Source organism: Lithobates pipiens, unplaced genomic scaffold, assembly GCF_037356315.1.
Source record: "Lithobates pipiens isolate NorthernLeopardFrog02 unplaced genomic scaffold, aLitPip1_a1.2 Scaffold_1, whole genome shotgun sequence".
Classification (NCBI taxonomy): domain Eukaryota; kingdom Metazoa; phylum Chordata; class Amphibia; order Anura; family Ranidae; genus Lithobates; species Lithobates pipiens.
This window is the reverse complement of record NW_027507685.1, coordinates 205,666,474-205,682,641: the sequence shown is the minus strand read 5'-3', so window position 1 is coordinate 205,682,641 and position 16,168 is coordinate 205,666,474. Positions and strand designations below refer to the sequence as shown.

At 42.9% G+C, this 16,168-nt stretch overlaps 1 protein-coding gene across 3 annotated transcripts in view; it reads right to left on the bottom strand.

The window, feature by feature from the left end:
- The window catches only part of BICRA (BRD4 interacting chromatin remodeling complex associated protein), a 128,561-nt gene that overhangs the window by 38,767 nt on the left and 73,626 nt on the right, over window positions 1-16,168 (bottom strand). For all 3 annotated transcript variants that reach the window (XR_013274427.1, XM_077480866.1, XM_077480877.1), the window contains exons 3-4: window positions 11,566-11,608; window positions 4,719-4,784 (exon numbers count right to left, since the gene is read on the bottom strand). Coding sequence is in view for 2 of the 3 variants with exons in the window: in XM_077480866.1 (XP_077336992.1) it covers window positions 4,719-4,784; window positions 11,566-11,608 (109 nt within the window). In the remaining variant the exon portion in view is untranslated. The remainder of the gene's footprint in view (window positions 1-4,718; window positions 4,785-11,565; window positions 11,609-16,168) is intronic.

Here is a 16,168-nt window from a genome sequence, read left to right as displayed (position 1 = left end):
AAGGCAAGGCACGGCACGGGACGGGACGGAGGCAAGGCACGACACGGGACGGAGGCAAGGAGGCAAGGCACGGGACGGAGGCAAGGCACGGCACGGGACGGAGGCAAGGAGGCAAGGCACGGGACGGAGGCTCGGGACACAGGTAGGCTGGACACACACACACACACACACACACACACACACACGGACACACACACACAGGGATGGATGGATGGATGGATGGAGACACACACACACAGGGATGGATGGATGGATGGAGACACACACACACAGGGATGGATGGATGGATGGACACACACACACACAGGGATGGACGGACACACAGGGACGGACACACACACAGGGATGGACAGGCATGTCTCACCCTCGGCTTATACACGAGTCAATAAGTTTGCCAGTTTTTTTGGGGGTAAATTGGGGGCCTCGGCTTATATTCGGGTCGGCCTATACTCGAGTATATACGGTAGTTGGGCAAAGTTGAATGAAGCTGTGAAATGATCATTCATACTGAATTCTACTTGACCAAGAAAATGGCCAAACCTCTTGCAAGCACTGAAACAAGTTCACCACTGACAGATTTTGATCTAATCAACATTTACCAACAACCATGTAGTGTGAGGAGAGGAATTGTCTAAATAATCCAGTCGCATTATACCCAAGCAGGACGCTCACACTGCATAGCTGATAAACGCTGACTCCTCAATAGATATTAATCTAAAACACAAAATTTGACAATGTGGGGGGAGATTTACTAAAACTGAAGCACACAGAATCTGGTGCAGCTGAGCATGGTAGCCAATCGGCTTCTAAATTCAGATTGTTCAATTAAGCCTTGACCATAAAACTTGGTAACCGATTGGTTACTATGAACAGCTGCACCAGATTTTGTGTGATGCAGTTTTAGTAAATCTCTCCTTGGGTGTCCAGCATTATGTTTGTGGGCAGATTAGAAGAACTTTAAAAAATAATATAAAAAAAGTGGAGAAAATTTAGCATAGGTACGAAAACTACAATTCTTAGAAGTAACCAGTTGGAAAAAACTGCCCTGAAAATATGAGGCATGATACCATGGTGAAATAAGAACCACATTTTTCTGGGACCTCAGAATGCATACCAGGAGACAAGGTTTCTCTGATGAAAGGACCTTCCATAAAGTGGAGGAAAATGAAGCATTAGTTGAAAATGAAGGTCAGAAGTCCTTCTGGGAAGGAACAGGGATGGCTCAACCGTCAGACTTGCTTGTCGCGAAAGAGACAAACACATTCGGATAAGAGAATATGAACCTAGGACATGTTGGGATACAGCTCACAAAAATCAAGCTGGAACAGGAGATAGGACAAGGCCCAGAACACAGATAAGTCTGCAAAACAGCAGTGGCACAGGATATCCTCGATGATGTTGAGGGTAGGCCTGGAAAGAAGTCACCTCTCGAAGACGAAACAGGTCACAGAGCTCCTAAAATGCAGTGTTCAGGCACTTTAACCAGATAAGCTGAGCGTTTGTGTGGACAACAGACTCATATAGGACACCGGTCGAGATGCTTCCAGCAGGCCATCAATGCTGGAGCACAACGATCTAGACATATTGCTTTACATGCACAATCAAAGAAAATCGACTACTGCAGTGGGGAAAATCCCAAGACATTTAAAATATTCTGCCTTAATTTGCCAAATTAGGGTTACAGCCAGAACATGGCAACTGGCAAAAGGCTTAACTACAACCTTCAGGGCCCTAAGTGCAAGAAATAATGGATGGGCAACCCTGCCCCCCCTTCCATACAACAAGGGGAGGGGAGGATGTCCATAGACATCCTCCCAGAACCCTGCCTCCCACATGCCCCCTGGGACATGCATCCATTACAAGCACAGCGTCCCTTTACCATGTGATCAACAGATTTGCCGGTTACCTGCAGCCCTTTCCTCCCACGCTGTGTCTGTGTAAGAAAAGGAGTACCATTAACAGTCAATCCCCAATCATTAGTGTTACCCATTAGTACCCATCAATTCCACCTACAAGCGTTACCCATTAGTGCCCATCAATTCCACCTACAAGCGTTACCCATTAGTGCCCATCAATTCCACCTACAAGCGTTACCCATTAGTGCCCATCAATTCCACCTACAAGCGTTACCCATTAGTGCCCATCAATTCCACCTACAAGCATTACCCATTAGTTCTCATCAATGTTGCCCATCAGAGCAGCCCATCAGAGCAGCCCATCAGTGCAGCCCATCAGTGCAGCCCATCAGTGCAGCCCATCAGTGCAGCCCATCAGTGCAGCCCATCAGTGCAGCCCATCAGTGCAGCCCATCAGTGCAGCCCATCAGAGCAGCCCATCAGAGCAGCCCATCAGAGCAGCCCATCAGTGCAGCCTGTAAGTACTCATCAGTATCGTCTACATTCCCAGCTCACCTTCTCTGAGCTGAGTGTCATGGTACAGCACAGAGCTGGCATTGACAGTTCTATCACCCTCTTCGTCCTCTCTCACACGGGATGGGAGCGGAGACACAGCTGATCTACTCACCCCCCCCCCCTTCTCCTCCATTGTATATAGATCATAGTTTAACAAAATCCTTCCCAAATGGGAACAAGTGCTTAGGGGTGTGCAAGACCCACTAACATGGTTACAATCCCTGCAGGGGTCTCCAAACTATGGCCCTCCGGAACTACAATTCCCATCATGCTTAGTCATGTCTGTGAATGTCAAAGTTTTACAATGCCTCATGGGACATGAAGTTATGCAACAGCTGGAGGGCCGTAGTTTGGAAATCCCAAATTGTCTAGAGGAATAGCTCGAAAGTGTATGTAATGGGAAGGTACTTGCAGCCGCAGGAGCTTTGAATTTCCCATGGCTAAAAACAGCAGACTGAATGCATGGCGTCAATAAGAGCCAAAGCAGTTTCTTTTTAACTTGGTGCAATAACAGAAGACTGATTCCAGACACAGCACTCAAAAAGCCAAGTTAGGCTGCTTTTACACTGGCAGCGCCAACAATTAGTGCTAAGGCGCTGCTCATTTTAGCGGCGCTTTAGCTTTTCGGCCACTAGTGGGGCGTTTTACCAAAAAGAAAGAGTAAAAACCCTCCAGTTTTGCGGTGCTTTCAAAACACTTTGGAAACGCAGCCCATTCATTGCAATGGGCAGGGCGTTTTGGAAGCGCTAAATACAGCGCTCTCAACGTGCCCTGAAGATGCTTCTTCCAGGACATTTCTTAACGTCCCGCAAGCACACCACCCCAGTGTGAAGAGACACACTGCAATGAATGGGTGACGGTTTTTAGGCACTTTGCAGAGGCTATTTAAAAAACCAGCCCAGTGTGAAAGTAGTCTTAAGAACATGCTGCTCTGGATAGCTACAATCAAAGAGACCAGCTCTAGCAGCAATATAGAGAAGAATGACTGAAGAGAGAAATGAAGAAAAACAAGATCGCAAGAACATTTTTTGACTTTTTCCCGAAGAGCTGAAGAAAGACGTTCACAAACTGAAGCATGCTGGCAGAAGGAGGGTTATCCTAGGCAGAGCTACAATTTTTTTTTTGTCTGTCAGTGTCCAATCCTCCTGTGGGAGCCATATAATCCCACAGTTAATCACTTCATGTGTCCCTCAATGGACAAAAACAAAACATTTATCATTTCAGTTCAACTTTAAAGTGGTTCTAAAGGCAGAAGGTAAAAACAGCCTTCTGCATGCAGCTCCCACCCCTCCCAGATACTTAGCCCAATTTCAATCCAGCAATGTGTGGCGCTCTCTCTCCTTATTAGACAGAGAGGCAGCAGCAGGAGCCATTGGTTCCTGCTGCTGTCTATCACAACCAGCGAGGAGAGAGAGAGGGGTGGGGGAGAACTGCACTCTGTGCGTCAATGGACAAACAGGACTCACTCGGGAGCGAGCATGGAGCACTGGCAGGGGACCTGAAAATAGGAGGCTCAAGGCTGGTAACCATTGCAAAAAACCATTGCACAGGGCAGGTAGGTATGACATGTTTTTTATTGTTTTTAAATGTGCATGGTACCCAATTAGCTTGTTCGCTTAAGCTTTGCGCTAAAACATGGAAGCCTGTTGGCTTCTATGCAGAGCTGCATCTTGTGCATTTTGCACCCTCCCATTTTAGAAAATAGCCCCTGTGCTTTTAGAATCACTTTAAAAGTGGTTGTAAACCTAGTTACATCACTTGTACCTACAGGTAAGCCTATAATAAGGCTTACCTGTAGGTACAGTCACTATTTTACCATATACGCCTGCACCACCGTCATCGGCGCATGCACAGTGAAGAAACAGACTGCTGCTCTGGGCATCACAGGCGCATGCACGGAGAGTGACGTCATTGCGGCTCCGGGCAATCACAGCGCACCTGGAAATATCTCCAGGAGACATGTCACCGGTCACGGCGGTGTGCGGGGACCGCTGTAACAGTTTCGATTAAAAGTATTTTATAATGAGCGATGCTCATTATATGCCTTCGTCTTACAGGCTTTTTTTTTTCAGTTTACAAAAACTTTAAAGGTTCAATTGTGTTGAGGGGGGTAACACGTTTATTAGTCTGAATTTTTGTTTCCCCCCATCTCAGGTGTGATATTTTAGTTTTGGTTATGAAACTAGCACAGAAATGTATACGTTTTCATATAACTCAAGGTTTTTTTTTTTTTTTTTTGGGCAGAACATTTATATCTGTGCATACTAACTGGTCTTAAAGTATTAAAGAGTGAATAAAAGTTATTACCCCAGTGCCCACAAAGAAGGCACTCGCTGCATCTCCTGTGTTATCCAGCAGATCATCTCCGTCAAGCTAGAAGAATTTAATAAGCAAATGTTAAAAAAAATAAAAAATATAATTATATATAATCAAAAAAAACAAAGACAAAAAAAACAACACTCAACACACACACACACACACACACTAAATGGACCAACCCATGTGAAAATTGTAAAAAGCTGCACAGCTGGTTGTGCCACAAGTATTATCTATCTATATCATCTACAGCAATTTATCAGATTAATTTTAAACTCTGGATCAGACCCTTGCCTTATGAGTGTCACAGCAGCTAGAAGTACCCAATGTGAAACACTGAAGTGGTTACTCAAATACATGTCTCTATAGTCCACTCACACTACAAAATGTTTCCAAGTACTTGAAAACTATCTGAAATGAAGGAAAAATGTTTGGACATACAAAAATAAGCTGACACTAAGGTTCACACCAAAGTGTAGTGGAATTGCGCAATTCCAGAATTGCGGCAAACATGCATTAAAATTGAAACGTCAAACGCTCCTGGCTCAAGATTAGTGTCAAGATTTGGTAAATGCACGTCTTTGGATCAGAGGGAGGCCCATTCAAAGGAATGGCGCGGCTTCAAAAACGTGTCACAAAAAAAAAGAAAAAAAAGTGGGACAGCCAGTAGCTGTCGCTGCACTACGCTTAGGTGTGAATGGAGCCCAAGTGTTGTAGTTAGGGACATGTTGAAAACATCCTGCCAGCAACATGCTAGTTAAAAGCATTTTTCAATACACAATTCTGAAGAAAGGAAAAAAATAAAAATAAAACGCACACACTTGAAAACGCTTGTAAAAACACCTTGTGAAAGTCATAAAATGTTAGGAAACACTTTCAAAATGCTTATAAATAGCGTTCCATAAATGCTAGTATATCTCTGGCATTTTCCAGCTCTAGAAACAACTAGCAACTTTGCCTCAATATCCTTGTGCAGGTACAATTCTGTAGGTCAACATCCACGGATTGGTAAATAAATGGAATTTAAAAAAAATCCACTACATTCCTGCAATAAATTCACATAGTATTTACCAAGGTTTCTCCTCTTAAAATAAGCTGCAAATAGGATTTTTTACTGCAAAATTATTTTCTTGAAGTACATTAAGCCTGGGTTCACACTAGTGCGATCTCAGAGATAGCATGTGATTCGCAACCGCACTGCAGGTGCCAATCACATGCGATCTCTGGGCAATGCAAGTTCAGTTGTACAGTTGGCTAAAAAAAAAAAAAAAAAAAATGGCTAAACTCGCTGTGAATTTGCAAAGATAATAGTGCATGGACTTGTTTTTTCCCGCACTAGAATCGGATTGCATGGGTGTTCTCACCTATGCCATCCGATTCCTGTGCGATCTGTGAACTGGGGGATGTCATTAACTTTGTTAATGACACCCGCAGCGGTTTGCAGAAGGCAGTGTGACCTGCCTGCGGGAGAGGAGCAATGCGGGAAGCGGTGCTTTAATCGCACTGGTTCCCGTATCACATCAGTGTGAACCCAGGGTGAGGGACACAGGATTAGTATTCAGGTACATTGGGTTATGCTGCTACCTTTAGGAGACCGAACACTGACAAACAAGTACAGTACCAGTACACCTCCCACTCCCAGCCCAGATTAGTGTTCTAGCAAACAATAGTAAGAGTGGATCATAAGAACAGAGGGGAGAGACCTGCATTTCATAATGTATTCTAAAGATAAGGATTTTAAGAGATTTTAATTTAATATAAAATGTATTATTTTCTTAACTGTACCTTAGGGACACAGAATGAAGTATTCAGGTACAATGAATATATTTAACCATAAAATTCATCCAGTGGAGAGGAGAACCACATCCAAAATGAAGGAAGGGGACCTCCAAAGACCACAAGAAAAAGGGACTTTAAATGTGCCAAGAAAATGAGGAAATAACAAAAAGCCAAGATAATAAAAACAACAGTTTGTTATATCATGTTAAAACAAAGTGCCATCTGAATAAAACCACAATAGCAGCGTTTTGCCGGCGGTATTGCAGCACTGCCCCATTGATTTCAATGGGGAGCAGCGGTGGAGGAGCGGTAAACACACCACTCCTTCACAGCTCCAAAGAAGCTGCTGGCAAGACTTTTCCTGACGTCCTGCCAGCGCACCGCTGTAGTGTGAAAGCCCTCGGGGCTTTCACACTACAGACAATGGTGCAGCTGTTTTAGGGCAGATTGCAGGCGCTATTTCTAACGCTATAGCGCCTGCAAAACGCCCTTGGTGTGAAAGGGGTCTTACTGTTTTGGGAAACTGTTAAATTGGTAGATTTAGTTCCATATTAAAAAAATAAATATGTATAAAAAAAATAAATATGTATAAAAATAGTTCCATATTAAAAAAATAAATATGTATAAAACAGAAGATTACAGGTGGCAGCTTTGCAAATCTGAGAAACAAATGCCTGATGCTGAAAAGCGAAAGAAGCACTACACGATCTGTGTAGTAAACTCTGACAGAGAAGGGTAGTACATAAGCCCTAGAGAAAACAGGCTTGAATGAGGAGTTGTCAAATCCACCTAGCAATAGCGGAAAGTGAAGTAGCTGGTCACTTAGCCTTCAGGAATTAAAAAAGAAAACAAAGAAAACAAGGTGTCAAACTGTCAACAGGGACCTGTAGCTGAGAGACATGCTCAAATAGTGCACAACACATCCAGATGATGGAGAGAGATGTCCTTATGATGTTTAGGACGACACGAAGCTGGCAGAACAATGTCCTGGTTAAGCTGAAAGGAAGAAACCACCTCGGATTAAAAAGAGGCATTGGGCTTTAAATCAACCTTCTCTTTATGCAGCACACATGTTAAGGCAATCAACTCAGACTCGCCGTGCACAAGAGAGAACAAAGGGAGAGACAATCTTGTGAAGGTAGACAGAGGAAAATCCCTGATGGGTTCAAAGGGTGCTTTCTGAAGAGCCTAAAAGAACCAGGATGAAATCTCACGGAGTCACTGGGGAACGTACAAGCAGGAATACTTTCGGCGACACTGCACAAAAGGCGTGAGAGGCAACCAATCTCTGAAGAAGAACCGGTAAGAAAACATACTTGATTCCTTGATGGTAATCAAGAACAAACAGTGATCCAAAACCAGTCAGGGAAAAAGACAGTAGTCATCCAATGCGACGCCCTTCCAAACCAATGGGAGAATAAATTTTTGCAGTGAAACTGGGCATTTAGGCCTGACTCAAAAGGAGGCCACCACTAGGCCTAGAATCCCAATGAAAAAGTGGATGGTTGGTTGGTTGGTTGGTTGGCCCCTGAGCTGCAGGTGGGGGCAAAAAGTCTGGAGCTTTTCCAGTGAAAAGAAAACTTTAAAACAGGGCCATATCAAAGATCGAGCCAAGATGCACCCAAGCGATGAGACCATTTAGTGCTTATTTCTGGGGAGTTAGAATTCACCAGAACTTCCATAGAATCTGGACAGTCATTTGGACAATGGCTGATAGAACCTGTGCCCAAAAGGTTGTCCAGGAATCACACTATGGGAATGCCATGAGCATGCATCAGCACAAGAACAGGGGCTGGCACTTTAATGAAGACTTGATATGCACTGGGAAGATGGGGGCATGCTAGTAGCCAATATTTGATTTCACAGAGGCCAGAAAGTTCCCAGGATGGAAGGAAGCAGTCACTGACTTTTTTACCCTTTGGAAAGTGTTGAGACCCTTAAGATAAAGAATGGGGCAGATGTCCCCTTTAGCCTTGGGAACAGGTTTTAGTAGAAACCTTGGGACCTATCCCTTGGACAATGGCTATAGCCCCTTGGCAAGAGGAGCTGCCCCAGAGCAGCATGGAGGTCTGCCAATGTTTTTTTTTTTCATGCCTTTAAAGAAATTTGCGTTTAAAATTAAAAGTATGCAATAGTGACAAGTAACAGAATCTAGTAGCAAAAAAAGGGTCAAACAGTCAGAGTTCTATAATAAGCCCAGCTCTTCATAATATGGTTGGTCATGTAAAAAGTATTACGGTTTTGAAGATAGTTGTCAGCTTGCAAAGCTGGGGAGACGGACAAGAGATTTATGAAATGCAAAACAGTATAATAAAATAAAGTGAAAAAAAAAATAGAACTTTTACAGTATAAATCGGGAAACATTGCATCCTGATAGCCTAATAACACTAATCCAAGAAACGGGACAATGAGGAGAGTGTGATGTAAGCAAGGATATACACCATATCTGAATATAGCCCATTACTGAGTCAGGGATACGGGGGAAGGGGGACTGCTAGGAGATGAAAGGGTTCGGGGATCAGGCGTCCCCAGAGCGTCAAAGGAACAGAATCAAGAGAGAGAGAATAGAAAAAGGAGTCTACAGGTGGGGCCTCTCGCCTAGAGAGTGGGACTAAGTTCAACAGGTCAGTCTGATTGTGCCACTTCCTGAAGGTGTACACAAAATGGTGCCAAGGTCTCCAGTTCTCACGGAAGGTCTCCTCCCAGCTGTGCAAGGTAGCGATGAGGTCCTCCCTCCATAACTGTTTGTTTACTTTAGAAAACCACAGAGATTTGGACAGGGGTTCTCTGATCTCCAACAGAGGGGGATGCATGCCTTGGCCGCATTAATCAACTGAATTGTAAGGGAGGCCTTGTATTTCTTAATCAGTCTTTCTGAGCGATGGAGCAGGCAAGCCCCAGAGTTCCCATCCAGATTAACATTTGTCAGGTGTCTGATTGTGCAGATCACCTCACGCCAGCAGAGCTCAAGCTAGGGACAATCACAGACTATGTGTTTTCTCAGCAATGCCACATTGCCAACATAAACTGGGGACTTGAGGGAAGAAACGGTGCAAAGTGGTAGCCACTCTGTACCATCTGGTCAAAATCTTGTAACAGGTCTCTTGAACGTTGGTAGCTATCGGGCAAAATAAAGGATCTTCTCTTTCTGAGAGTCATTGAATTGGGTGCCTAAGCTCACCTTCCATTTAGAAAAGAAAGGTGGGACAAACCCTTCTACCTGGCAAGTCAAAGAGGCATAGTTTGCCAATGTTTGCAAGAGAGCTGTAAAGTTTGACAGCATGAAGTGGGGGAGAGACAGAGATTAATATTCCAGCTTGTAGCCAGCCCACTAGATACAATGTTCTGACCCAATGTCTGAAATATTCTGAGACCAGTAGGCCACAACAGACTTCCACCACTCAAATTGGGCACCCCCTCATTGTGAGGACATTCTTGAGCATTTTGGTCCAGGACTTACTGGGAATCAGGACTTTGCTCTGAGGCCCTGGAGAAACTAAAAGACCATTTTCAGGATTACAGGATGACTTCACAAATGAGGATTTTACCCATCTTTCTGGGATAAAAGGCTACTCTGCCCCATGGTGAACTCCTTGATAAAGTTGTTCAGGGTTTTACCAAAGAGGAGTTCCCGATCAAAGGGCCCAAGCATGGGTTTTTTTTTTGCACGAATGTTCCACAGACCAACATATAAGCGGATCCTATGCACGCACACCGAAAAAAAAATAAAGTTCAGTTCTGGATATTTAGCATATAATATTCACTAACCTGTTAACAGAGTAGGGCCACTTGTGAGCTGAGAGGACAGAAAGATCTATTGGGATAGACCTGGGATGCCTTGGACAAGAGAGCATGTCTGGCAGATGGAAAAGGCCACAATGGCTGGACTTTAGAGTGAGGATAAGGCCTTAGAAAAGACTTTTAGCCATTCATTCCCAGGGTCTTTAACAGGATGTTCTCAACAGGAACAGTAGGAACCTTGTAAAACCAGGAAATCAAAACCCCTCACCAATAGGACATACCTGGGCAAAGTGCTTTGGAGAAGCAAAGACGTTATCTAGGTTAAGCCAACTACTACTGTACAAGGTAGGCAGGATACAGAGAACATGCCGATGCGGCTAGTCTTCACCCCTCCAGTGGGCATACTCCCTAAAAAGTTTTCAGGGACAGGGTTCCGCAAGAAGCCTTACAAGTCTGCAGCTATGGCTGACACATTGCATAAGGAGTTCAGTCCTCAAGACAAAATTACAGGCCCAATTTTATTTCCCAGCAAGGTCTAGGTATGGCTAGAAGAAAAATAAAAAAAGTTTTGCTTCTTTCGGAGAAGAGAAGACATACATTTTCCTAGGACAACAGCAAAAAAATTAGGCAGGCTGGGAATGAGAGAAGTTATAGTGAGTTATATTATATCCCTACAGCTTTATTTTTGTGTGTCCAATTCTAAGGGCACTTTCACACTGAGGCGCGGGGGCATTGGCGGTAAAGCGCCACTTTACTGTCGTTTTAGCGGCACTTTTTGGCCGCTAGTGGGGCGCTTTTAACTCCCATTAGCAGCTGAATAAAGGGTTAAAAGTGCCCACAAAGCGCCGCTGCCCATTGATTTCAATGGACAGGGGTGCTTTAGGAGCAGTATCAAAGATGCTGCTTGCAGCACTTTAATGTCCCGCAAGCGCATCGCTCCAGTGTGAAAGTCGTTGGGACGTGGCAGGAGAGGCGCTCCACAAGCACTATTTTTAGCGCAATAGCTCCTGTAAAGAGCCTCAGTGTGAAAGTAGCCCAAGGGCAGCAGAATAATCCAATGTACCCGAATACTTCATCTTGTGCCCCCTAATGTACAACCAGGGCAAAATGCAGAAGTACATACATCAGAAGAGGCATTAACCTCACTGGGTGCAAAACAATCTAAGGGGCCCCATAGATTGCCGATATACACAGGCCCTTACAAGCTGCAACTAGATATACAGACCAGTTTATCATTTAGGTTGACTTTTTTTTTTTTAGTTGATGCCAATTCTTTCCCCTACTAAAAAGTGTTGTGTCTCATCACTCTTGTCCTCACCTTATCGGATCCATGTAAGAAGTCATTCAGAGCCTGGGGGTCACTGTGAAAACAACAAAGGATACGTTTAAAAATCAAATCAATTAGCCAGCCCCAATTATGATAATGCACAGCGATTTTCAATCCCTGGTTAGTGGCTGGTTTGCCTAAATCACACACAATGCTAAACTCCCACTTGCTCTCAGAGAAAGGTGAATTCTCTATCAAGTGAATTGTAGGCCTTTTATCAAATGGACGGCTCAATTTGGCTGACAGTTTAAATGGCTTGTAAATTTAAAAAAAGAAAAGAAAAATCTGGATACACTTTAGTTTAAACTTTATTACACACCACAGTTGCTAGTGACTCTATGGGGTTGATTTACTAAAACTAGAGAGCATAATCTGGTGCAGCTCTGCATATAAACCAACTTCCAGGTTTTTTTGTGAAAGCCTAATTGAACAAGCTGAACTTAGAAGCCAATTGACTACCATGCACAGCTGCACCAGATGTTGCACTCTCCAATTTTGGTAAATCAACCCCAATGGTTCAAAGTTTTATTGCACTGTCCATGTAAAATGTATTCTGGATTTGATGATTATCCAAAAGGCCGGGTTAATTCCTGTATGTATAAGTTTGTTAGACTCTGGACACCTGAAATCTCTGCACAACACAGTTAGGGAAGATGGATATGCCGACAGCATATATCATCACCAGCAGCAGGCCAGGAAGTCTGCTTAGGCACCAATTTGATATAAATGCGGTCAACACCAGGATGTAACCCAGGTAAAATGTCACACATATCAATCACGTTCTTTACATGGCTGAGTGGGTATTGAAGATTATACCATTAGAATGTAATACTTTGATTAACACATTTTTAGCATTCACTATGAAAGTATTTGTTTACCATGTTTAATGAAAAACTGAATTCAGAATGCATTTCTTATAAACAGATATCCAACAAAGCCGAACTACTGCTAGTAGCCTTAACATAGTAGATGGAAAAACAATTTTTTTTTTTTTATGATACATTTTTATATACTGAATATCCCTTAAGTTTCCAAGTATAAAAAAAAAAAAAAAACACATTTTATATTATGTTTATTTTGTATAAAATACAAACAGTACACCAACAGGTTGCATCCATGACATTTAGATTGCAAAGCACGCTTTGTCTTTGGCAGTCTGAGTGAATTCACAAACTTCACAACAGATGTACAGAGAGACTTCATGGGTAGAGATATTGCACGGCCTGCAATTGGCAAATACTAAATTGTTCATATGCAAAAAATTATACTCACCCAATAAAATAAATAAAAATGAAGACAAGTATTTATATTTTTTGAATACTTAACAGTATTGGTTTAAAAAAAAAAAAAAAAAAAAAAAAAAAAAAAGTGACCCAGCCAATGGCTGATAATCTACCAAAACAAGAACTGGTATGCCAGAAACCCCCAAAAATGAATAAAATATTTAAACCCTTTTACATGGGCGCATCTGCTAAGTGGAATCCGCTTACTCAGTAGGGGATCTCTCCGCTGATCCCTGTTGAGCAGGCGGATGACAGGTCCCCGTCTGTTCTGCTTTTGCAGAGCGGACACAGTGCCGTTCTCCTCTATGGGGCATTAGAATGGAAAAAGACAGCATGTCCGTTTCCATCCAATCCACTGGACGGATGGAAAATAGGACCACCATTTGTCTTTTTTTGGCAGACCGGATCGGATGGCGGCATGTGTCACTGGACACCTGCATGGGGATGCATGAAACACCTTTTTTTACCGAACAGAATCAGTAAGAAAATATTAGACTAAAAATGATTGGTTCAAACAGGAACTTTATGCCAGAAACCCCCATTATTTATATATATATATATATATATATATATATATATATATATATATATATATATATATATATATATTTTTATTTTTTTCATTTGGACCCTTTCACATGGACGCCACCGCTAAGCGGAATCCGCTTGCTCAACAAGAGGATCTCTCTGCTGATCCCTGCTGAGCAGGCGGATGACTAGGTCCGTGTCTGCTCTGCTATGTAGTGCTGTTCTCCTCTATGGGGCATTCGAATGGAAACAGACTGCATGTCCGTTTCCATCCAATCCACTGGATGAATGGATAATAGGACCACCATCCATCTGTTTTTGGCAGACCAGATTGGATGGGGGCGGGTGTCGGACATCTGCCGCTCCATAGGGGACAATGCAGGGTCCAATCAGGTCATCCTAAAAACACTAACAGGTGGACCCAATTGGACAGCCTGTGTGAAAGGGGCCTAATGCTGGCCAAATACTATACAAAAAATCTGCTGAAATTCAGTCACTAGACCGTTCATTCATTTTTTTCAGCCAGTTAATCGGTATAAAATCTATAATCGTTTGGACGTTTTTGAGTTGAAAAAACAAAAGGACAAGTTTGGAAATTTTATGCCGAACAATAAATTGAAAGGTTAATGCGTTTCCCCTGTGACCTGTCTGCACTAGGTATATGTAAAAAAAAAAAAAAAAACGAACATTAATTTGCATTTATGTCCACTGAACGATTCATCAGTCATTACATGATGTCTCCATCGTTTGCGATCGCGGCCGAATGTTCGTTTTTCAAAATTGTGTTTGCCCGATTTTTCGTATAGTATGTGGCCAGCATTACTGTGAATCATACACAGCTGAGATTAGGACAACCCGATTGGCTAGTCATGTAAATCCAAGTATGGGGGTCGCTCCTAAGAGGCTAATTATTACCATGTCAGTAAAGCCATACAAAGACAAACAAAAAATAACATATGGAAACATACATATTAATGTTTTCTCATTTGTACAGGCTAAAATGTAAGGTCTCGCTCACTCGGATATGCTACAACTTACACCCGTGTGAGGGCCGCGATTGCCTGCACAGGGATGCACAGGTGTTCTATACATCCCCATGCAGGGTCTCACTCATATCAATTAGGATGCAGTGGCTGCACAAATAGAGCTGCTTTTCCCAATCCGGCAGCCATGCAGATGAACTGCCTCAAACACACACGCGGTTTGCGGTCAGGGCCTTGCTCCCACAACAGCTGTCAAATTTGGATGTTTCTGTGCAGTGGCTACATCCCAACTGACATGAAAGGGGGCCACCTGCATGGGGGTGCATGAAACATCTGTGCATCCCTGTCCAGGCAAACACAGCCCTGGTACAGGTGATCTCCATAGTAAGCCTATGTGGACGGGCCTTAAAAAAAAAATCACACATAATAAAATAAATATAACTCCGAGCTGAGATGCCAATGTAGATGCCCATACATTTACCTGGTATGAGTGTCTTGTTGTCCCTGCACAATACAACTCAGACCTTGTTTGTACAAATCTTCACCCTGTCTACCTCCTCGCATGCGCGCTAGTTCCCTGTGCTGCCAATCATTGTTACTGAGCACTGATTTAGTGCTTGAACAAACCAGGATACACAGTCAAGTGGTGACCCATTATAAACAATATTAAAGACCCGGCATTTAAGAAATACTGACTTTGCGGAATCAGAAAAAGGACGGGACACTTCAGCAAAAAGGGAAGATGGAAAAATGGAATGATGGGAGGTGCCAGGTGGCTATCCGTATAATAGGCAATATATCTGGCTAATGTCTGATATACCAAATGATAATCTCACGTCTGTGTGCAACCGCAGTCACAGCCTGCCAACCAAACTCCAGGGTCAGATCAACCTCGAGATACGCCACTGCTAGAGCTTTCAAGCAGAGTTCATATTGCCTGGCTTCAAAGGGACATATTTGTATTATTGTTATACAGGATTTATATATATAGCGCCAACAAAGCTCTTTATAATACAGCAACAATACAATACAAGAGGGTTAGGAAAAATGGTGAAGATCATGTCTACACCCAATCATCCTCAGATCTAGAACAAGCTTAAAGTTCACCTGTGTCCAGACTATGGTAACAGGTACCCGCTGTCACTGCAAAAGTTTGCCCACCTCTAGAAACTTTTAAACGTGATGTTATTAATTCTCAAAGATCAGACAGATTCTATAGTCAGCTTCCAACAGCTGGGTTGGGCAGGCTGCCAAAATCTGCCCTCAAAAAGTTCCCGTGTTCAGAAAAAAATCTCTCCACAATGCATATAGCTATAGAGGTGAATGAGGGCTGCTTTTTTTTTTTTTTTTACATAAGTGCTTTTACTGCTTGTTCAAAATATGTAAATACATTATTGTGCATGATTTTGGGACAGGATCACTAAATCAAGTCATTAAAACTGATTTAAAAACATTTAAAATTTTGCTTTTGCCCCTGCTCCCTTGTCATAGGATCTGATTGACAGCAGCAGGAGTCAATGGCTGCCACTGACATCAATCCTGTGAGAGACGGTTCTCGAGCACAGTGCTGGATCAAAAATGGGCTACAGTAAGGATTTAGGAGACAATGTTTTTTAACCTTAAAGTGGTGTTCCACACAAAAAAAAAGAAGATTAAAATTCCTTAAAAAAAAAAAAAAATTTGGATTTTTTTTTTTATTTTATTTTTTTTAACTCTCCTCTAAATGCCTGTTGCTAGGGAGGTCCCTCGTAGTCTGCCTCCTTCAGTGCCTGGGCTCCTGACGTCACTTCCCCTCAGTGC